Here is a 25,512-nt window from a genome sequence, read left to right on the forward strand (position 1 = left end):
ACTGTGAGGAAAAATTATTTAATTTAAATAAATGTCTTTTTTTATTGAAGGGAATGCATTTCCGCATACAGTGTGGGACTTCGCTTTAAAAGCCCTACCTGCTAAACCCCTCTAAAACTAATTTGGGGTCGCGTAATCATTCTACAAGAGACCCCGTGACTGGCTGCTGCAGCAACCATCTTCAATTACATTGACATCGCCTTAGGATTGTCTTAGACATAAAATAAAATAAAAAATAAAATATAACTTTTTACATTGGCCCATCTCCAAACGCTTACTTATCTAATTAAAATTAATATCATCTTATTTTTATTTATTTTCTATATTATTTACCTATAACTATAACTATGTCTTATGCCGAGATCTATAGAGCGCGCTTTGACTTAGCTCAAACTTTACTAACGAAAATCTTAGCTTAGTGTACACTTAGCATAAACTATGATTTGGTATTTATAGACATTTTAACGGTAAGAATAAGCTAAGCACAAGCTAAGACAGAAAATGACAAAATACAAAGTGATGTTTCATTTCACGGAATACCTTCTTTATTATTCTTTAAAAAAGTATAACAATAACAAATATTTAAACGTCTAAAACGATACACATTTATTGATATCTATTTATTTTATTATTGCAATAACTAGAATTTTACATGTTTACCTATTAATATATTATTTAAAAGTTAAATGACATAATTACAGAGATGACAATAATTTTTTGTTATGTAGAACGGATCGCATTGTTATGACAACTTGTATTTACAATTAAAGATTTTCAATCGCTTTTTCACTTTTGCTGTTTTTGTTTGTGTGAGCTGTTACAAATCTTTAATTATACTTTAAAACAACGACTGGCTTTGACTTGGACCTGGACCTAGCTTTATCGAAAGTGACATAATGGAGAATATAGAGAGAGAGTTCTATCTTTAATAGAAAACATTGAAAGGGTAGGAACTGCAGCCGATATATGCCCCGAATACCAAAAGTATATGTTCGGAACGAACACAACCAAAATGAAGCTAGGACTACGGTCAAAATTGACAAATACCAGTAATATAAATATTGCTTATGCTGTACTGCATAATATAGGTATAGAGAGATGGGATGCTTATGACGATGGCGATCTTGCTGATCAGACACCAGAAGTTGAAGAACACAAAAACAATGAAATATATCCTACCGGTCTAGCATTCCGGCAATCCGTGATTGCCCAATTTAACTACGTTTTTGGTAATAAAGAAAATCAAACAAAACTTATTGTATTTTAATCATTTATTTTCCGATTCTTTTTTTAACTGTAAAGCTTCTAATGATAATTTATTTTTTTGTTGAAGAATCTATTTCTAACTGATTTTTTAATTTTAAATGTTCCATTTCTATCTCATATTTTCTTTTGTTGTTGTCCAACTCTTGCCACAGCAATTTTTTTTTAAGGTCCTCAAATGAAGGTTTATTTTTTCTGCTTGCTGATTCACTTTTAGTGGTGACTATAACACTGGTTTCCGTCAACCCAGCTTCTTCAGTCCAGTTGCGGCTTGTTCCCGGCTGATTTACATATTTAAATGTGGCATCTATAGTGGACGCTCTTGCCCTCTTTGGTCTCCAGCTTTCACTATTATTGTCATGATCAGTACCAGCTAAAAAAGTAAACAGTCTAATAAGTAAACATTTAGGAATGTCTTTTATTGGCTAAGATAACCATTAAATTTTTGCCGCGGGCTTATACCTAATTAGTGAATGAAGTGTATGAAGATCTTTGTATTTATCTTACAGCATATTGATATTTATAGATAGTGTAGATACTTACAGTATGTGACACGGTAGAGAAGATTAAATATCTAAGATATTAATATTTTTAGGCAAACGAAAATAACAGATTGGAAGCGAGAGTTGAAGTTAGTTTGAATTTTGTTGTCAACATATGTCACTGCTATAGGGCAGATACGACAAAATAAAAAGTCAAGTAAAACATATGATGGCAAAGTAAATTTTGGGCCATTATTTTTGTTAGGCTTATAGTCAAAGTTTTTGGTAAGTCGTCGATTTCGTGGACTTGAGATAAAGCTAAGCCAACACTCCGAGAGATTCGTAGTTTGCTCTATAAATACCAAATATGACTTAACTCGATAGTTTAGTCTGAGCAAAGTGTAAGTGCGCTCTATAGATCTCGGCATTAGACATAAATGACTATAGTAAGAAATTAACAAATAAAATTACTAAAAATAACCAAATTAAATTACACGAAATTAACCGCTAATTCAACAACAATAGTAACGTCCTATATCTAGTGCGAGCGTCGAAGAAGTGCGCCCGACCATACAGCGCGCCGTGCTTATATAGCCTGAAAACCAGTTTAGTCCAGTATTCCCCGCTGCTACACTCCACTTGACTTTTTTACAGCTTATTCGGCCTCTCCTGACGACGGTGCGTCCTCGCCCGTGTGATGATAGGCAGGTTGGCATGTTGAAACTTGACCTGCTGATGACTCTTGTATCACGTGCGGTGGTTGTGGTGAAGGACTATCGTCATCATCAGCGCCACCTAAAAATTACATCATTTTTGTTATTATAACGTTAAATTAACATAACTTCATCGAAAGTAAGAGCGCATCCATTACTCTCGACACAACATTAGTTCATTTTTTTTTACATAGCAAGAGCGTCTCCATTGCTTTCAACAGTAAGAGCGACTCCATTACTGTACATCACACTAAGCAAGAGCGACTCCATTGCTTTAACAGTAAGAGCGACTCCATTACTGTACATCACACTAAGCAAGAGCGACTCCATTGCTTTTGATAGTAAGAGCGACTCCATTACTATCACACAAGACTCCCGCAGGTCTTTACCAAAATAGGTACTACCTATATGATAAGCAGTTCTAATAAAATGACAGTTTTCACAAACATTTATCAACATACATAAGTTTTGAAAAGGCAAGTAAAAATTACTTACTCTCAAAGAATGCGGCACACACATCAGGGGTCCATTCCCCGCGCCAGGGCAACATGTATTCCGCGGCAGCTTTACCATAAGAACCAGCGACTAATTTTAGTTCATATCTGTCCTGCGACAACGTCGCTAAAACCACATATGGTCCGCGCATACAGGAGTCTAGCTTACCAACAGCTTGGCACAAATGCAAAATCGCCGCCATTGAAATGCACACCCTTGCGAGTCAACCTCGCAATGCACGATGTCTTCATATCTTGACCATTGCTAATGACTCGGCATAGATACTCGATCTCCGTAGTCTGAAAGTTACATTTTTTTTTAATTAATGAAAAAGCCTGCCTGAACCCTTACCCTTACCCCCATCTCTGACACATCATGTAATTTACCTAAACCCTCTTCTATTGTTTTACTAGGTAATAATACGTCATATACACAATTACAACACACAAGGGCTCTGCCTGAATCTATGTAAAATCGTAACGTATTTGATATAATTCGTTGATATACAACCTGTGCATTGCCTAATTCTTATGGCATCTTTATGTACTCATAGTGACCCTCAGGTGTTACGAATCTCGGGAGTGGTGTCGATTTTTTTTATTTAATTTTATCTGGTTGTTAACATGTAAAGTTAACATTTAGCCTACCGCTCGACTCGGAACGCTGTCGAACAAAACAGTCCTCCGTTTTATGTCCTACCTTCTTACAAAATGTGCAAATAATTTTGATATTAGAAAACTGCCTTTTATCTAGCTTGAATTGTTTGTAGATTGAGTCTCTGGTGCGGTTTCATACTTAGCTTTTTTAGGACACAAAATTTGTATATGACCAATTTCCTTACATGAAACATGAACAGTTAATATTAGACTGAAAATTATCTCGTTTTCAGAAATTATCTCGCAAATTTGGCCTTTTAACGTGATTTTGTATTATAGAGCGCGGTTCTAGGGGCTTGGTATATAATGAGAGGAATTTAACTAAGCCTTCCGATGATAAATTAGCACAAGTCGCGGCGGCGCGAACTTGTGGGTCCTTAATACCCTGAATAACTACTGCGACAATTAACTTTTCACTCATTCCTCGTACAACACGCAATACATGAGATAACTATCAGAGTCTGTTGTCTCTCAACTATGATCATTACTAAGCCACTCATTTAGCCACACTTTAGCATCCCCTTTCAAACAATATCCAATCAGAGATAAGCACTCACGGTCATCCCAATAATTAGACAACCGCGCACAGTCTTCCTCCTCACATCATATATCGAAATATTTGAAAGACGGGTCAAAATTAGAAATATAAATGGAGTTAGATCTTACCAGAATTGTGCTCAACGCACTTACTAGTTTGTCGGTCACCTGATTAAGTACCAGATCAGTGCTTGACTCGGATGCGCTGCTTGAACTTGGCACCGGAGCGTTCTCAGTACCATTGTGCGACCCGTCAGTACCAGGTGGTAACGAGTGTCGCTTACGGAAGAAAGCAGCAAACCCGATGGTGTTGCGCATGTCGATGCAAAGGGCCGATCTCCTCGCGGTGGTGTTGCTGAGCACAGTTGTGGTGACACCACCGGTGGACACAGCTCAGTCGCTTGCGTCGGTTGACGGTTTAATATCGACTGTAACATTTCTTCAAGCCCAGAGACGGGCACACCGTCATTTTTTTACGTGTTCACCGCCTACCCTCCATTATTTTTATTAAACGTATAACACTCGCGTTTCAAACTGACTAAAATAAAACCACGTGGGCGTTAATTTAAACTAATCAGAAATGAGAACGAATCCCACTACTGAAGTAAGAAATTAACAAATAAAATTACTAAAAATAACCAAATTAAATTACACGAAATTAACCGCTAATTCAACAACAATAGTAACGTCCTATATCTAGTGCGAGCGTCGAAGAAGTGCGCCCGACCATACAGCGCGCCGTGCTTATATAGCCTGAAAACCAGTTTAGTCCAGTATTCCCCGCTGCTACACTCCACTTGACTTTTTTACAGCTTATTCTATATATAAGCAATATTTTGTGGTACTTACTTTTATTCTATAGAGCTAGGTTTACATATTAAAATGACAGTACAGTTTACATTATATTTCGAACAATTCTGTCACAATATGAACTACCATTAAAAGTAAATCAATAATTTATACAAAACTTTGCCACATTGGAAATGCGCATTCAAATATTTCGTTAAATAAGTTATAAGCAAAATACAAAATTAACTCCCAGACGTATTCAACAGTACATGCTTCCTACAAAATATTTCGCAATACATTTCGTTTCATCGTACTCTCGTGAGGATGACAAAGGATGAATAACATTTTATTCTAAACGAAATGTCTACATAATTAGCTTTACTAGTGTAGGGTAATATATAGCTTATTACTGTGGGGTAAAGTTTGCTTTCTACTAACTAAATATTTCATTTTCCGTCCTCTCAATGTGACGCGAAAGATTAGCTGTGATTATGTACAAAACTTTTTGGTCCGCTTACGTGGTCTGGGATTTAGTTAAACTCAGTAACATGCGGACGATATGTTTGAATTTATAACTTATTACTTATTGATAGGTTATTTAGACAGTTTAACGAGGATAACCATAGTTTTAAGAACTGCTCTTTAACTTGAGTTATTTTGGTTGTTTGAGATACTGCTAAAGCACCTCCCGAATATGGGGCTGTTGGGTTTTAGTGGGCAGGTGTCCATTGCACCATACGGACTGAACCCCACATTCCCCGCGACTTTTAAATCCTTGCCCCGACGAGGGGGTCAGAAATTGATTTCCGAAAAATATAAAAAAAAGGTTGGTTGTTTCACTGGTTTTCTAAATAAAAGTTTGTTTGATACTGGGCCTTAACAAACACAACAACAACTGGGTTGTATCGAATAATACATGAGCCTAAAACTAACATACAATTAGGGGTTGCAAAAATAAATTCTTGGCTTATTTTAAGGTACTTAAATATAAGTTACACTTCAATATCCCTGTAAGTGTAATTAACCTTTGGGAATATCAGAAACAAGAATGTAATATTACAATTTATAACTTTGGGAAAAACTAAAGGGATCATTTTAGCTGCAAGTGAGCTATAATTGCTAACATTTGATTTGTTCTTCTAATTCTTAAATTAGAAGCACAAAGCAAGAAAGAAAGACTTATAATGTTATGTGTTAATGAATTGTTATGTAACCTAATATTAACTAAGATTACTGGTAGGTTACATAACTCTTGTCTCTTCTTTTTTTAAATATACCTGTTTCCATGTGCAAAAGTTTTATAAATACTTTTAAATGAAAGTCGGTTTTCAGAGCTTTTCACTTCTAACCAAAAAAAAACAACCAAGAAACGAAGTTAAAACATTTCACAGAAAAATGAAACCATAATAAATCTCAAAGCTATTGAACGAAGTACGCATTTCATAAGTTTGATTTATGTGCTGAGAACACTCCGCTTTTACACTGAAGGTATGGTTCAGCAATAAAAATTGTGCGAACTGAGCGAACAAATTTAGTTTAATTATTTCGAGGAATTACTTTATTATTTTACCTTAGGACAATCGCTGTCTCAGCTATGTTAAATTTTTATTACTTCAACTGTCTACCTAATTTTTATAAATAACTAAACAGATATTTTTCGGTACCTCATTCAGAGGTGACTCTAATCCAGACACAATAGTTGAAATTTCTTCTTTTTTTCTTGGGTATTTGGGTAATAAATTATACATTGTTTATTAAAGTATAAATCTGAAGACACAGATTCCAGTGATACAGAATAATAAGACTGCGTAAGTTTTTGTTGTGTTTATGAAAGTCATAAGAAATAATGCAATAAGAACACACGATGTCATTTATTATATCTTAATGGCAACACTGCACGATATCATAGAAATCTTATGGCCTTATGGCACAACTCAAAAAAAACATATAAAAAAATTATTCGTCAGTCGGAAAGATCGTTGTTTGAGTTTCATTTGCTCTCTGATCGGCGCCTGCGTCAGACGTGTGCACAAAGTATTTTTAAATTGACAGTGACAACAACGTGGTTAATAAAAAAATCGATACTGCGGAAAATATTTAAAATGCTATTCTCACAAACATGATTTCTTTCGCCACTTGGGCGCTCAAATCAAAGCTCAAATACTATAACAACTTGGCTATAGATATTTAAAATTTCGTAGGGAAATAATAAAACACAATCCATATATCGACAGTATATTATAACATTTTGTACATTCTACACATTAATACGCAGAGATAAAAACCATTGCTTTCGTATCACTAATGCTTATCGGGTAAATCTAATACATCACATTCAGCTAAAGCTTAACAACGATATATATTATTGCTCTCTTCTTTACTCCTAATTTTTACAATATTTACAAATTACTGAAATGCGATGGGGTATTCTGTTTATCACAGAAGGCTTGACGCCGCACTGCAATGTTAATGAATATGCGAGCACTTGCATACGCAGCGATGAATAATAGAGTTCGAGGGGAGTGATCTGAATAGCGTTAAAATAAGTTAGCGTACAAATTTAGTTAGCGCTAAAAATACTAATACGATAGCGCACCTCAGGAAAAATTTAAGAAAACATATAATTATAATAATGACTCCATTTTTAGAGTAGAACCTAACTTTTTTAAGCACAGGAGACAAACAAACTTTCTGCCTGTTTGCCCCCTATTCAATAAAAAAACAGGCAGAAGATTAATCTGATGTTGTCATACCGCTGCCCATGGACACTCTCAACGCCAGAATGCGAGTGCGTTGCCAGCTTTTTAAAAATTGGTATTTATTTCTTGTCCTTCATGCCAATTAAAGAAGATGAAGATGTAACGTATCGCTTTGGCTCTTGAAATATTTTGATTAGATAAAGTATTTTGTATACTGCTCCCGCACAACAGAAATATATTTAATACTACTTATGATGAAAAACCAACTGGTCCAGTAAAAAGTCGGCTTTCTTAGAAAATTGCATAAATCTATGTTTTAAACATTTGTAATATTGTATTTTTGGTGCTTCGAAGATTCAACCGTTAACGATCATGAAGCGTGACGTACAATATATTAGAAGTAATAAATGTGACTAATATTACCATAGAAATAAAATATAAATTCTTATTATAAGAGCCAAGTATAATATAATCACATATTATTCCTATAAACTTTCATTTATAAATCAATGTTTACGTATTTGTTTTCCCCTTTACTTTTTGTAAATATTTACACTTTAAATTACTAAATTATTAAACGCATGTTATCAAATTTACTTAATATAAAGCCAAAATTAACATTAATATGCATTTATGCAGCCTATATGATTTTTCTATATACAGGCCACATTTATTATTAAAAATTCAAGTAACATCAAGTATTGCCATAACTTTATCCGAATTAGAGGCGTGATAACACCAGATGAAAAAGATCTCATCATCAGGTGAAAGTTTATACCAAGTCAGATATGTACTGACACTATAAATTACTAACGCTAATGACTTCTATCACAGTAAATATTGAATTGTAATCCTTTAAACAGTCGAATGACTCGTATTTTGCCGCGTAGTACATGGCGCTACAGTGTACAAACTGCTCCGTAGTATTCTACGTTGTAAACACTAGGCGGTTTTGAACTAACAACGAGCTTTATCTTAGGTTTGAACCGTAGCTTTACGTAGCAAACTACGCCGTAGCACTACAACCTATTGTCGACGTATGACGGCTCTATTTGATTCTAAAAGTACTAAACTTTATCACTATAACGTTAATAATGTTCTAGCTTCATGACTATATTATTTAATGATTTTGCGAATGCTTCGTGTTTTAAAGTCATCTATTAACTGTAATTCGAATGATATGAAGTGATATTGGAGAGTAAATCACGTGACAGGCAATTTTCCGTGACATGAGTGCAGATGCAGTGATTTTCTCCTCAGTTTAATAAGTGTTTAAGCTGTGAAAAATATCTATTGGTTTTACTTTAATATAGAACTTGTTAATTCTAGTTATTGCACTTTGAGCAACGCAATACTAAATAGGATATAATGTGTTTGGGATTGGTCATACCTAGTACAAATTATAAAAGTTTTAATTTTTAAATTATAACAGCAAACACACAAATCTAATGTCGTAAATATTTGACTTTTGTTTCTCAACGTTGAACATATTGAACTACATAATAATTAATGTTCGACCTATTATAACATCCTGCGAACTCCTTAATTTGCCAAATTAACATGATACGCCGTCATAACATAACATGACCGATATATCATAATTTAACACTGGGTATGTTATATGTGTTTTTGATATGAATAAAATAAAAATTTTATACAGCTAAGAAAAATTTATAGAGGACTAGGTCCAAGTGTAAAGATAACAATATTCGAAAAAAATATGTCGCAAGCTACATGGACATCGTTAAAGCTAACTTTAACTGTCAAAATAAATTCCGTGCACACTTAAATCAACTTTGGTCAAGTTTTGTTCAAACTTTGGAACTGAATTTGTTGTTCATCTTCAAAGTTTTTCTGCAAAAGTTGCTGTATAAAGTTAAAAAGAGCATTTTGAATATCCCTTAAGTATTGATGGGCCTTTCAATCGCGATTGTTATCACAATCATATATGCCTATTAAAATTTAAATGCTTTAAATAAATAATAATGGGCAGAGATTTTATTATTGAAAAGTTAAAAAAATATCATTATAGATTTGGTTGTTATTCCTCCATCAAGCAATGGCGAAGTTTACAAAAAATATACCTATTTTCTGCATATAAACTTCCGGAGACGCAAAGCCGGTGGTAGAATAATTTTATCCAATGTAGTTTTTATAAAGATTTCTTACTTACAACTACACTCCCTAAGTATCATTACATTTTATCATTAAACTAATAAAATATAACAACTTAATGTCACTAATATCTTACAATAAAGACAACATATTGCTTAATACAATAAATAATAATCACAGATATTGACTTAGAGAAGCTAACTTAAAACAGAATTATCTAGGTGTCAAAATATATATGATGACATTTAATTGCCGATGGTGTACCCTGGTTTTTGAAAAAAAACTATATGTATTCAGTGTAGAAGTAGAGATTTTGTAATATGTATTTATTATTTATTTATTTATTAGAAGGTCAGTTCCGTACGACAAAAGCTGCAAAATCTCATATTGATGTTTACCTTATTTCGAACATATTTCTACCTTATCAGAAAAGGCTTATAAAAGCTTTTTCTAAATTTCTTTACAGTGACCTTAATCAACAAATTTAAATAATTATGTTTATTCAATAGCACATTGAATAAGATGATGCCGCGTATTTTGAATGATTTGAAATAAAATCGCTTGAAACTAACGAATGCTTTTCTTTGCCTGTTAAAACTTAATTAAAACATATTCTTAGGCTTTGATTCTGAATCTCAGACGTAGTGTGTATTCGGTGAGTCCTTCCAGCACCGGAAACAGCACGGAAGGGCACATTGAAGGGTGTTCTTGAAAGCATCACGAAAGTCCCGGTTGAAGTAGGCGTAGATGAGAGGGTTTAACGCTGAGTTGAAGTAGCCAACCCAGAAGAGGGCGCCCACTACAGCATCCGGCGTTGCGCAGGGGTCACCACAAACGTTTGTTATAACGTACCTGTGAAAAGATATTCATTTTATAATCATTAGAACTGAAAAGTCGTAATATCTTTCATTTGATGTACAGATTTTATAATCTGTTCATAGAAATGGTTATATGCTACAGGTTCATGTTTACAAAAAGTTTTATACCGACACTCGTACTCTGTGGCATGTAATTATCTATTACAGTAGATTTGATTTACTTACTTATTGACAAAAGCAATACAAGTAGTTCGTTTTTTATTTGCTCATCAAAAAAGTCATTGAATCTTAACAAATTTTTCAAATATATATAGCCATACTATTTGTAACCAAAATAATTAACGTAATCTAAGAGAATACAGAAAATCAATAGTTCTTAAACTAAATTATAGGAAATTACAAGTCTTCTACCTGTCAAGTTTAATATAAATTATTTTAACGAAAACGATATTATTCAAGAAATGTTAAACAAACTTTTGTAACCAGTTTGTTGCGTTTGTACTGTAATCTATCTTTTTTTTATTATTAATTTCTTTTAGGGAATATAGAGTTTTATATGAGCCTTATACAACTTATATTTAATTTCATATTATTTTAGATTGATGATTTCAACATTATAGTTACTCCATTAACATTAATTATATTAAACGTTAAAAGTAAATATGCTTTTCGTGAATGTATTTTAATATGGACGATATTTTGACAGTCAAAATCCATAAAATATGAAAAGTGGAATAGCGATTACCATCAAAGCAAGTTGCTACAAGAATATATTTTTCTACATTGTGAAAGAACTTATAATCTAAATAAATAAAAATCCGATCACATTCTCCAGTATCCAAAGTAAAATCAATCTGGCTTATCGATCACACTCCCCTTTTGCAGTCGGTTATAAAATTAAAGTCTTAGGGAGATATACTTGTACCGAACTCCTTATAAGAGGTAAATAAGTTAGCAACTTTTGTACTTTCATAACGACTTACCAACATGATATTAAGTTCACCGAACACGTAACATATCAGATATCTTGTATCTCGTTAGTGTATGATTATGAAGTTTTTGATGAGTAATTAACGATAGAATATTATTTCTACTGCATTGTTCTAAGGTAACAATGGACTTGTAAGAGATATTATGGACGAAGATTCGTGTACATATTGTATTTGAATATTATAAATATTTATATATTTATATTACAATAAACAGTAAGTCAAATTTGATTACTATGACATGTGTCTGTAACAATGCAATATAACTTTTCACAAAAATAACTGCTTTTACTAAAAAATTCAAAAAGACAAAAATGTTACCTTGTTGACCTTAACGTTCTTATCGATCAATATGTTACAATAGGTCTTTACTACATAATCAAAATAAGTATAATAAAAAAATATCCAGGCTAATTCCACCTACATACATAGCATATGAAGAACCTACTTTCAATTATACGTATTTTACTTAAAATAATATAATTAAAGAAATGTTCATACGTACCATAAAAAGAACGGCAGCCAACAAAGTAAGAACGCACCGACAATGATGCCGAGTGTTCGGGCAGCCTTATGTTCAGCTCGCCACGCCTTTCCAGCCGCTCGTAGCGTCGCCCCTGCGTATAATTAATATGTGAATACAACATCAGTTGTTGCTAGAACAAGTCAATACAAGTCCAAGTATATTCTGCAGCCTGGAGCTGTCCTATTGAGCCTGACTGGCCTATTCATGTATAGCTAAAGTAAACAAATATTTATATATTTAAACTTCGTTAGATTTAAAGAAAAAGAAATAACATAAAAATTATAAGTATGCGATGGTCGTCGAGGTACAACCGTCGCGAGATCAGTGATCAAACATTTTTGTCTGCATCGGAGACCAGGGATTTCAAAGACTGCTTTTCTAATTAGGCTTCAAGCATTGCCACCGCAATGGCAATTAAAATTTGCCACACCCGGGATTTGTATGACCTATTTACATTTGAACTTATCGAACCCAGTACTGGGGACTGAGACTGAGATAAAAATACTTTTGACCCACTAAACGGATTTGTATGGAAATTTGCCCTTTATTTGTCACGTGACCATTTTTATACAATTTCTCAGTACAACTATATAATATTTATTCAAATCAAATTAAATAAAAATATCTTTATTCATATAAGTTAACAAGTACACTTATAAACGTCAAAAAAATTATATTAATTGTAAATTTACATTTACTACCAGTTCGCAAGTCAAGGGCGTAGAGCGGGCAAAAAGAGCTGGCAAGTAACTTTATTAACAGAATTATATAACAAAATATTAATCAAATTCACTTCGTTAATTTTCTCAAATGCTATACCTTATCAAAATAACTTATTAATAGATATACTCACAATTAAAGATTAATACGAAAAGCAATATGTTTGTATTCAAAAAGGGTAAAATTACTTCATTAAACATTCAAAGAACGCAACTTGTTCAGGGAACTCATAAGAAGCTTGAAACTAAAGTTTTGTTCCGTATAAGTCGCAGCGTTCCAAAGTTTCCAATGGAATCTTTGTTGTTTAAACTGTGAAATTCAAATTATATAAACTTATTTTTAAGTACATGAATATATAGAACGTACATTTAAAATGTAAAAGAAATTTGTTGTCACGTCTCAAATTTATAGACATATATTGTGATAAACCTAAACTGCAATAGGAGCTAACTGCTAGGTCCTAGGAATACAATAACGCCATAATTATTTATTTATTTATTTACACTTCGTTGCAAAAATACATATTACAAATACAATAAGAAGGAAAAAAACATACTTAACAGAAAAAAAACTATTACGGGTACAGAGTCGCAATTTTCTAGTTACGGAGCTTAAAACAACTTTCGCATTGGAACCTTAATTTTAAATAAAGATAATGTACATATTGCAAAAAACACTCATTGAACTCAAATCGATGACATACAATCTAAAAATATGCAGAAACAACGGTCGAATGTTGACCAATGAATGATGTAATTAATAAATACTTCAGTATAATTAATGCATCGCTATAAAGTCGTACTCGCGTTAAACAGAAATTTTATTTTCATTTCGATGGAATATATTTAAACGCGTTTAAAAGTTACTGTGTGTGTGAGTGTAAATGTGAGAGTATCCAGCACGTTTCAGTTAACAAATTGCCGGTCTCAAAGAGATGTGAAAAATGATAACTGTCATCGACTTGCTTTTAAACGCGCTGTATTAAGGCTCGACTTAAGGCACTGAGGTAATCTGATCTGTAAAAACAAAAGATTTTTTTTATAGAATAGGGGACAAACGGGCAGGAGGCTCATCTGATGTTAACTGATACCGCCGCCCATGGACACTCTCAATTACAGAGGCCTTTTAAGAATTGGTACGCCCTTTTTTTGAAGGACCCTAAGTGGGATTGGTTCGGAAATACTTCAGTGGGCAGCTGGTTCCACAAAGTGTTGGTGCGCGGCAAAAACTGCCTTGAAAACGCTCAGTTGTGGAACGGCGGACGTCAAGGTGATATAGGTGGAATTTTGTATTCTGCCTCGACGTCCGATGATGAAACTCAGCTGCAGGTTCAACAACAACTCCTCTGAACACTCTCCATGGTAAATGCGGTAGAAGATGCTGACTGACTCCACATCTCTACACAACGCCAAAGGACCAAACCGCTTTTAACGATTATTATTATTGACATAACTTTGTCTTTAAGAGGCCTCCCGTTGCATTATGTATTTTTTGTCTCTTTGTTTTATATTTTGTAAATTGATTTTATATTTCGCTGCTACTGCTAGAAAGTTCCCCTTTTAATTACCGAAACGGTTTGGTTTGTTACTATTGAGTGATATATCATACATTTTATCAAACCTGATGACATTACATCTTATTGTTATATTGTAAACTACATAAAATATAAAATTAAAAAAATAGTATAAAGTAATTCATGGATGTACCTTGTGAATTAAGTTCAGTAGCAGTCTTCGAAAATTCCTTGTTGTCAGAAGTACAACTCGTTCGGACTGGTATTGGCACTTTATGCGATCCACCTGAACAGTATCCAGAGCTTCCTGCATCTGAACGCCGAGGACTAGCTTCCGGACTGGGGCACGGCTCAGGTGCGTCAGGCAAGTCAGTTAAATCCGGTAACTCGGTATGGGCACTTGGAACAGGACTAGGAGATGGACTGGGCACTGGAGGGCGAAGACGCTGAGACAACTGCGCTCTCTGTCGATGTACAGAGTTTAAAAGCATATTAGAAGAAGTTCGCGCCAAGGCTGCCCGTTGCCGGACTGCTTCTCGAAAGATGCGGCAGTACATTGATATCATCACCACACTTGGTATCCAGAAAGACACGCTCGACGACACAAGTGCATAGGCCGTATTTGCACGGAATGTACATTGGTCGGGATGCGCCTTTCGGAAGGCACGATGCTGCTCAGTGGTATACCAACCCATAAAAATTGGTACAAAACTAATAAGTGCTGGCCATAACCACACATTTGCCAGCATTAAAGCAACTGTACGTGGCGTCATTGTCCGCGGATAGTCAAGGGGACGTACGATGGCAAAGTACCGATCAACGGCAATGCAGCACAAATGCAGGATCGAAGCACTTGAGAAATATACATCCAAGGAATTGAAGATGTCGCATACTAGCGGACCAAAGGGCCAGGAACCACTTAGCTCTGCACTAGCGTTGAAGGTCATCGCACATAATGCCACCAGCATATCAGCCAGCGCCAGGCTAACCACATAGTAGTTGGTAAGTACACGCAGTTTCCGATGTCGATGAACGGAGACAATAACCAAGGCATTGCCTAATAACGCGCCTAGGATGATAGTAAGAAATATCAACGCTTTTAACAGGTGCAGTACTGGCAGTGCAGGCGCATGTGGCGCCACGGCAGGCGCAGGTAGCTCGGGCAGCGTGGGCAGCGCGGGCAGCGGGGAGCCCCGCGGTCGCCCTCCCGCATCGCCCCGCCCCGCCGCATCTGTGAACAAACATTAAATGATTTTCATTAACTACAGAATTCAAATAACCACTACCTATTAAAAATATAACAATTGACGAACATAATGTTTAAATCTTTAAACAAAGAAGTTTTTATCTTGATAAAATATTATATATAGAAAACATTATAATCAAAAAATCTATAATTCAATTTTATTTATTGTAAATAAAGGCCATCGCAAGTTAGACAAATAAATTCCTGCACACATTTCTATGTAAATGAGCCATTGGTGTGGAAGAAAGGACTAAACAAACATGTAATTTGTGTCGAGTTGTGCGCGTATGTACAGTATAAACACACAGTCTGCTTTGTCAACTTGACTGTTCACAGTTTCATTCAATCATTGCGAATGCATTGTCGTGTTGATTTAACATATAATGGTTCTATGAAAGTTCTGACGGTATTTCGTACACACCATACCGAATCGAACATAAATAAAAAGGAGGGCTGGCGGTTTTCGTTTTTAATTACTTTCTTTCATATTATTAGATACTTACATTGTTAATTTAATCAATATACAGATTTTACTTTACAACAAATATATAATTTCTAATAAGATTATTTTTATCAGTCAAGGATGTTTTAGCTTGATGATGATAAATTGTTAAAATTCAAAACTTTCTTCTATAATATAAGAAAATAGGTTTATTTTTAGAACTTCAGAGTTTCAGAACTTCCCTATACACAACATTTGACATAGTTCTGTTTTGTGGCAGCAAAACAATTTCATATTTGGAGTTTGAATTTGGGATATGTCAACATACAATTGCCCATGCGTAAAACATTATTTTTGTAGATATGCTCTAAAATTCTGTACATACCTTTTTTGTTCTATCATCAATAGTTCCAAAACGCACGCCAAGACAGATCTTATTTGGGTAATTTTTCACACCTTGGGTTATATTATTGCATATTTTAGGAATTCCTATTCTTTTGAAAATATAATATAATATAGCCTATGTCAGTCAGTGAAGATGCAGCCTTCTGATGGTGATAATTTTTAAAATCGGTCTAGCAGTTTTTGTGTGAAAACATTACAACAATTACCCTTCTTTTTATTTAATTATTTTCATTTAAATAATTAAATCTAAATATAACCTACATTTTGAATTTTGTAACCTAAGTTATAGCAAATCATAGAAGACGAACGCCAATCGACTTTACCTGTCTAAGACAGCCGCATTCACTATGAATATAACATGAGGCTGCAATCGACTTTCCCCACTCCCCACAGGTAACTAATATAAGCTCTTGACTATCGGGTATCACATGTACCTAGAGGTTTTATTAGCAAAGTAATATTGCTGTCCTACATTCGAGTGGGGTTATTCGAGAAAATATTAAATTCATAGTTACGTAAAGTAGTTATTCTGAAAGATTAATTATTGACATAATTTCTCAGAATCAATATATGTATATATATAGCCTTAATCTGTTTTCGACGGTATAGATTCGATTGATATTTGTATGTGATTTCATTATTTTTTTTATTATTTCGATTATTAAATTATTATAATATAATTAATATATAAATGTTTATACGCCTATTCTCTTATTATGTCAGACAGGTTATTTTTTTTTATACATCTTTAACCGTACCATGGTAAATGCAGCCGAACGAAAACTGCGCCAGCTTCTAGAAACATAAATGATTGACGTGAGAATTTGTTACGTGAATAAGAACGCTCGTTGCAGCTAACAGGCCACCCTTGAGATCTCGCAATATTAATTTAGTGTTAGTTCACAAAGCGTTTAATCCGGCTTTATCGTTACTAACTTTTCGAATATTTCAAAGAAAATTGCAATTATTTGAATAAAACTTCTGCTCTCGGAACAGTGTGAGAATTATTACTTCATTTTAAACTTTCGTACCGTTTGTACTTTTTACTTAAAAATAACTTTTAGAACATTTACGTTTAAATTTTTAGATTCCTATTGTGAGTTATATGAAGAACGTACAAATATTTATTTAATTATGATAAAACCTTTGTTTTTAAATACTTGACTGTTGCTATATTAATAAATGTTAATCGTAAAAAATTGTGACATAATTAAATGAAGTTAATAAACAGAGCATATTACTGCATGAGTCTGGCTGATTATAATAGTTCCACCATCAAACAGTACATTGGAGGTATAGAAACAAACAAATATTTCATTTCACGATAAGTATCGTAAAAAAGGGTAATACGGTATTTTACATTATATATTATATTATTATTTTTAAAAAATACGGAAAGCGTCGTGTTTACAAATCTTAATGATATCAACTAAACTCACTTTAAAATACCGAACGCGCTCAGTTAAAGTTCGAATAACAAAAAGCTCGCAGGTGGCATACATTTTAATACGTTCGAGGGCCGCTAAGTCGTTATGGTTCAAAATAGACCAGGTGCTTTCAAAGTTTGGGAGATTAAGGAAAATCAATAATACTGTGTTTACTTACGAAACTAATTCCCAATAAGATACGTATAATGGTATTTCAATATAAAGATCTACATATGTATACAGAAATTAATTATCTCAGTGAAATAGCTGAACGCGTCTACATATTTCAAAAATAATGTTTATATTAAAGTAATATGTTTTAAATTATATGAATTCATATTAAGATAGAAGATATTTATCTTTCACAATAATGATACATACATCTTCCAACTTTCTTCTTCGTGATAAAATAAGAAATATTTTTTTTATCTCTTACTACATCAAAATATGAAACTTGCTGGCCGAATCAAGCAAACATACAATATGTAACGAAACCTCATTGCTTCAAAGGTGAAACTTTAAAGAAACTTGAAGTTAAAATGTTTGAACCGGGCTGAATATACCAGCGGCGAAATCAGAAGAAAACATATAAATTATTGCACTTGATGTTAGTAAAGTTAAAAGTATGTTATGTTTATCAGATTTTATTACTGTCCTTAAGTATAGTGCCAAAAGAGACAGACAAAGCAGCGTCAGTCACATGACCTTGGTGTTTGGCGAGTGGCCACAGGGTACGCTGGACAGCTTCCAATAGAACCTTCACTCTTCATAACTGCATTGCGCTGTTCTTAGGGCATAACATATCTTTTATATACATTTTTACTACTTTATTGTGCTCACAATTTAGCTTCTCTAGATAAATTTAAATTGTTTTTGTAACAAATCGTCTAATTTAATAGGTCATCCGAAAGCAGATATTTAAATTGAGTCTTATAAAATCAAAATATTTGGCTCAATTTGGCTCTAAAATCGGGAGTAAAAGAGTGGATTCGATATGAATCTCCGTTGATGAGAGTTTTCATCTTCTTAAGATAGCCTTTGCATTTAAATAATACATTCCAATATCCAATCTATTACAGTTTTTATAATGCGATCTGTCAAAAAAACATTACTAACGTATTCAATTGTTTTTGTAACATTACTGTTACAAAAACATTGAACACTGCTAAGCTGGTGTCAATTTCGTCTGTCAAATCTGATATCTGTATTTTCGTAGGTAAAAACTAAGCACGAATGCTTACATCGTATGCGTAAGCAGTTTATTGTCACGGTTCATGAATGGTGCTGGCACAAGTCCAACTGCTCCTGACCTTACATTCAACAATCGATAACACTCACACAAACATTCATCAGCTTTCATATGTTTCTAACTGTGACCTGGGTAAATATAGAACAAATTAAATTTTTATTTCGATAAAAATAGAATTTTCGGTGATGCTATTTTAGATTGATCACATAAACTATTACCTAATTGTTACCTTATTGGCATAACTTATTGGTTCAACACAGAAACCATAGATGCAAAAAATTAAGACTGATAGATATTATGAAGTCTAAATGAATAAATCTAAGTAATCCCGTATCTCGCGAGGCGCGTCACACAACACACAATTCATGAACTAACTAACTATTAATATATTGTATCTTTTTTTTAAATTTAAGGAATAGAAAAATGTCCTGGACAAGCGGCAGGGAAGAGTATTTATAAAATAAAAAAATCTAAATAAATATTGTCGAGAATTCCACCAACTATCTAATTTTCTATCATAATATATAAGCATGAGTTTTCAGCGATTCTGCAGCCAACTTGGAACATTATATATATTAAACTGGTTGTTGTGACTTAAATATAAATCATCAAAACCAAGGTTATCGAAACCAATTAAATAGCAAAAATATTTTAAAATACATTGCAATATATGGTTATCGCTCGAGTGTCCAAATCAATGAGAAACTGGAGCGAGTAATCAGATTCCACCGTTGTATGTAGCCATTAAAGTGGGAATATCCCTCTAGCTAAGCGTTCGTTGATTGAATGGGGTTGTTTCGTAATCGTCCTAATTTATGCTAGCCTAATGCTGTGTGCATTTTCAGGTTCATATATGATTTCGCACTGATATAAATAAGAAGTTTTGAAACGAAAGTAAGAAAATATTTTATGGAATTAACTAAGCTTTTATTTCAATAAAACACACTTAAAAAATGGCTTCGAGGCTTTAAGGCTTCCAAATGTTGAAACAAAAAAGGTTCAAATTCCTAAATTAATTAGAGTGAAAGATGTTATCTCGAAATTTCCTTAGAACAAGTAATGAACGTATTATTGTGTTTTAGAATCACGCGATGTGCCTATTATTGTACGGTTCAAGTGCACACACCTTAATAGTCCCTATATTTAGACTGAACACGTGACTTAAACGATTTTTGAACGATTATAGTGTTTTAGTTGCTAAGGCCGATTTCGAGTATACGCGTAGTTAATAACAATGTTCATTTAGGGGCGTTAAAGCGAGCACTTTGTCTGATTTCAATTACATAAAACACGAGTTTTGACAGACATTTATACAGAAAAACCACTGGTGCCTTAGTTCAATTGACCACTAGAACAAAACTTTTACATAAGTTACTATAATTTATAAATACTAGGCCCGAGAAAATTCTGTTTTTGAAATAATAAATACTATACTTATATTGGTTTTTATAAGATCAAGCTATTTATAGTGAATCAATTTTATTGTTAATATTAATATATTTTAAACTAGCAGACTCGGCCAAGCGTTGCTGTGGCTAAGGTTTTTGTTATATTACATAGTAGTTAACTATCCGTTAAGGGAAACGGTAGGAGAACTTATGTGAAAGGTAGATAGCTTACGTGAAACATTGTTACTTTTAACACAGCGCTATCTGATAGAATTGTATCAAATAATAAACAAATATTTGCAATTAAATAATATTGCGGGTATTAATTAAGATGTAAGCCATCCTTTCTTTTAAGTTAGATCAAAGTGCACACGGCGTGCAAATTTGATTGATATGATGATATCGGTTCGGTAGTTTAGGAGTCCATAGCGGACAAACAACGTGACACGTAATTTATACATATTAAGATTATCACAGTAATACATTCCTAACATAAGCTGTATTAAATAATAAATAAAATACTAATATAAAAGTTTGGTCGTTGTGTTCCTTTAATACTGGCCAAACGCCGTCGCTGTAATGCGGTTTTAAACTTAAAAATATGATATATAAAGAACATTGAAATTTTACTTTTTACATTCACAATATAATTATAATTTTAAAAAAAGAACTATCTGGTTTACATTTTGAACCTTGCATTGAAATTATTCCGTCTGTTAAGCTGGGATATTTTTATAGCGGTCACGTTAAACGGTTAAATTGATGGGTCAATACTTTTTCTTAACTGTTATACGTACTACGTTGAAAGTAGATAGATTGTATTTCGAAACAAATCTCACTTCACTGTTACTTAGTAAAAAGTATTAAAGTAATGATTATTTTACTCAATTAATGAAAGAGCATAAGTTTAAGCAAAATTAGTTTAATATTTAATTACATCGTAAGCCTTATTTTTAGTAAGGGAATATATTCTGTGTAGCGAGCCTACCGCGTACCACATTGGTGGCGGTTTAATATTGGCCTCGTAGGGGTCAATGATGGCGTGTTGAGTCTACAGGGTCATGTAACGGCCTACACAACGACCTTCCAGCTTTGGCTTCAATAAAGCCGTCACAGTCGATGCCTCAAGGCTCATATATTATTTGTAACATATGCCAGTGACAGGTACTCATTGCCCAAATACTACTACTCACTAGAGTTTATTTACCTTTATATGCCTATATATATAATATATCATAAAGAAGCTTTATTTTTCTTTGAAATACAGCCTATTCGACGATTTTTTTTTAATTGTACTAGTACTTTTATGTCCATTCGGATGTAATATTTTTTTTCATTGGATTATAGCTCCAATCATAATTATTTTTAAATGTAGTTTGTTATATTGATTGTTCTATAAATCATCGTCTAGTCGAAGTCGTGTATGGACGGACTGGTCATGGCTAACCCCAAAATTATTTTTTTGGACATAAAAAAAGGAATCGTAAGTATTATCTTTCCATATTCTTTATTTAGAAATGCCGTTACTTGCTTAGCTAAGGTGTAACATAAATGTCAAAACTCTACGCATTTCCTTGATCGTCGACGATGTAATATCTTTTTATATCACTTACCAACACTGAATTTTTCCATACGGTCGGGTTTATTAATGTTAACCTAAGTTTGTATAATTTTTTTCATAAGAGCCATAATTTTAAAACCACTTTGATTTTTCTCATGAAATGCGGCGGGTAAGTGCCCTGTTCTATCTCAGTATACTATTAAGAGGTATTATTAAGTAATTGGCTAATCACAGTACAAAAGTATACAATTATAACACTTGACCTTGAACAATTGAAGAGAGACCTCGAAAACCCCTATGATATTATCTTTATTCACATCTTTACAAAGAATTTTCCCGCTCTGAAGCGCATTTCTATCACGAATACGAAATGAAAACCACTGGAAATTCGGTAAAAAGCTACTAGCGTGTACATAACCTTATTGCCTCGTAACAGAGTTGAAAATCCTAAAGATAACATAGTTTATGATTTATAACATTTTTTAATGAGAATAAAACGATTGAATTATTACGTTTTGTGACAGTGAGGTTTAAGTTTGAATTATTCTTGGAATGGCTACCATTCATTTATTTAAAATTAATATAATATTCGAATCAACATTTTGATTTACTGATAATTGATTGTTACGAGTATTTTTTCACGTAACCATTGCACCATTCTTTTAATCATATAAATAGCTATTTCGCAATTGAATAATTTGCCTCATCTTCACCGGAAATGATTTATTTGTGTCGGGAAATGAATTTATTATTATTTATTAAGATGATATTTGGATTACATATAATTATTATCAAGTAGTTATATTTATCCTGAACGACGATAACTCTATAAAACTTGCTAAAATTTAAAGTGTGTCGAATAGGCTGTATTTCGAAGAAAAAAGCTTCTTTTGTTATATATAATAATATATACATTATGTAACCGATAACTATTAAATTAATATGAGTTAATACCGCTGAATCAAAGAAGACTTTAAAAGGGATGATATGCTCTAATTCGCAATTTTATATGAATACATCTATTCCATTACATTTACTGTTTACACGCTTCAATGCAGCCTTCATGTAGGCTCTGCAAATAAGCCATTGGTAATGCCAATATTGAACTTTAAACAGGGTATCATTTTAGCATGACTGTTTAGCGAACTTTATACAACTTATTAATTGCGAAGTGTAATGTAATTCTTTCACCCAGAATGCATAGAAACGATGACCAAATCTGAATTTACGACAAAATGTATTATCTTTATCACGAGATAAAAATACATTTTGTTGTTAATTACTAGTCACGAGACTAGAAAAAATACTTAGTAACTACAATGTCGGCGTCCAAGGAAATGAGAAATATATTGACAACATTTTTAATAGACTCTATTTCCTTGTAGATATTTTAAAGGGTTGACTTTATTAAATATTGTCTAGTAAAACATTTTGTACTAAACTTTTATAAGGTATCCTTGAAACTTAAAATGATCCAGTTGTTTACTTAATTTGTGTGTTATTTTCCTATTGTCCAACAATAATTTTGTCTTTTTACAACTTTAAAACAACGTCTTTTTCTTAACATCTGCGTGGAGAAAACAATTTCTTTTTATAAAAACTAAAAAAATATTTCAGAAAATATATATTGTAAAATTTCTAGTGCATGTAAAACATATACATTTTTTTTCATTTGCAAATATATTACATGATACATAATACATTTAGAAATATCCAATATCTATCTTTTTCAGACATTGTTTGTAACAAACAAGTAATTTTAGACATATAACAGATACAAATTTTTTCTTAAGAGTTTTTCCATTATCTTAGATTTTGTTTCCTTGGGAGTAGAGTCTCTTGGGTCGTAGACCGTTCTGGTGCACATTCGGTTATTAACGATTTAAGCGCCGGGGAGATAGTACTGGTGACCCAAGAGCTGGTGATTTCATCTTAATAAGTATCGCAATACAGCTAGCCAGCTTTAAAAGTACACTGCCACGGAGTCTTTTTAAATTATTTTTATATTGTGTAAATATGTTTTTAATTATTTGATTGGTAAAAAAAAACTTATTTATTTATTAAGGTTCATTTGTTAAATTTACAGAGACTATTGGTTTAGACTAAATTAAGATTATTATAAAATTATACATAAAATGTTGGTATTAAGAAAGGGTACATTTGAATCCGAAACATAATACAATCAATGTAACTGTTTATAATAAATCAGAAAATTTACGAAACACCGTTTAAGCCCCTAAAATAACACAATTTAATTTAATTAGCAAACTTTAAATTATTGCTTGGTTTAATATTTTTTTGTTTTTTTTTAGATATAAAAATGTTTACCATTCTTATGTAAGTTGAAAATAAGTATTCAGTTTTATAAGTTTATATTTGAGTTACTTTGGAAGGTTAGATTTTTGTCAAATTTTAAAGTGAATGCAGTGGCTTCCTGTTGAGATTTTCTTACTCGTATATTGTAGTATATGAAATATTATTTCTTAAAATATTTCAGAATAACTACAAAATACTGCTAGTTGTCTTAAATATAATTAGAAACGATTAAATTAATTATTTTACTTGTGTTTTATTTTATGAAAGATTCAATAGAATTTATATTTTTACATTAATTTTAAGAACATCAACAATTTTATTATATTTGACCAGACCAAGGTAAAGAAAAAAAAAATTTCAAAGCACGCCTGCATTGACCTAGAAAATGAGAAAAATGCAGTTTCCAGTCTCACCGTCTAGGCCCAGTAGGCCGGTCCCATTTCCACGCGCTATGATCTCGTAAGTATACTTGCTCCACACGAAACTATCCACTCTTCCACATACACACAATCCATAAAACACGCATCTACGAAGCTACGAACAATTGCGTAGACCCGCTACGCGCGCTAAGAGAGGACTGACGCTACGAGCTTGAGGAAACCTATGTCCCTTTCGCACTTATTGGCAAAGATATATCTGTTTCATGCTTGCTCAGTTTCATTCGGAATGAATGCTGGCGTTGTCAGTCTTTGTCGTAGTGTTATTGTGCTCTCAACGAATGAAAGGGTTTACTTAGCGCGGACTTGAACTGATTATTTTGTGACTTATATAGACATTATTGTTAGTTACTTAAGATAAAGATGAAAAAATATTGTACGTATGTCAGGTTATATTAATCTAGCCTATACACAAAATAAAGCACCTTCTGCCTAGTATTGAGATGAGAAGTTTACGAAGTTGCTATGATGCTATGCATTGGTATTTTTTTTTGTTAATATATTAAAATAGCCTAACAGAAAATTAAAAAAAAAGCGTTATTGAGAGTAATCTTTAAAATTAACTAGTAAATAATCATTAATGTACAAATAAAACAAAACAACATACATAATACAAATAATAATAATATATATTGTATGCATTATTTGTGACACACACATAATAGTAATAACATAATAGTAATAGTCTAATCTTAAAACTAGCTTGGACACTGGTTTTGATCAAAA

General features: G+C 32.9%; 1 protein-coding gene across 1 annotated transcript; it reads right to left on the bottom strand.

Annotated features, from left to right (window-relative positions):
* Nucleotides 1-7,157: 7,157 nt before the first annotated feature.
* LOC110998923 (octopamine receptor beta-3R) lies at nt 7,158-24,877 on the bottom strand. The gene is made up of 4 exons (XM_045630208.1): nt 24,763-24,877; nt 14,509-15,546; nt 12,062-12,173; nt 7,158-10,601 (listed from the first exon to the last, which is right to left on the bottom strand). The coding sequence occupies exons 2-4, from the start codon at nt 15,281-15,283 to the stop codon at nt 10,385-10,387; spliced, it is 1,104 nt and encodes a 367-aa protein (XP_045486164.1). The 5' UTR covers nt 15,284-15,546; nt 24,763-24,877; the 3' UTR covers nt 7,158-10,384.
* Between the last annotated feature and the right edge of the window lie 635 nt (nt 24,878-25,512).

The sequence above is a fragment of the Pieris rapae genome, chromosome 11 (assembly GCF_905147795.1).
Source record: "Pieris rapae chromosome 11, ilPieRapa1.1, whole genome shotgun sequence".
In the NCBI taxonomy this organism is placed as follows: Eukaryota; Metazoa; Arthropoda; class Insecta; order Lepidoptera; family Pieridae; genus Pieris; species Pieris rapae.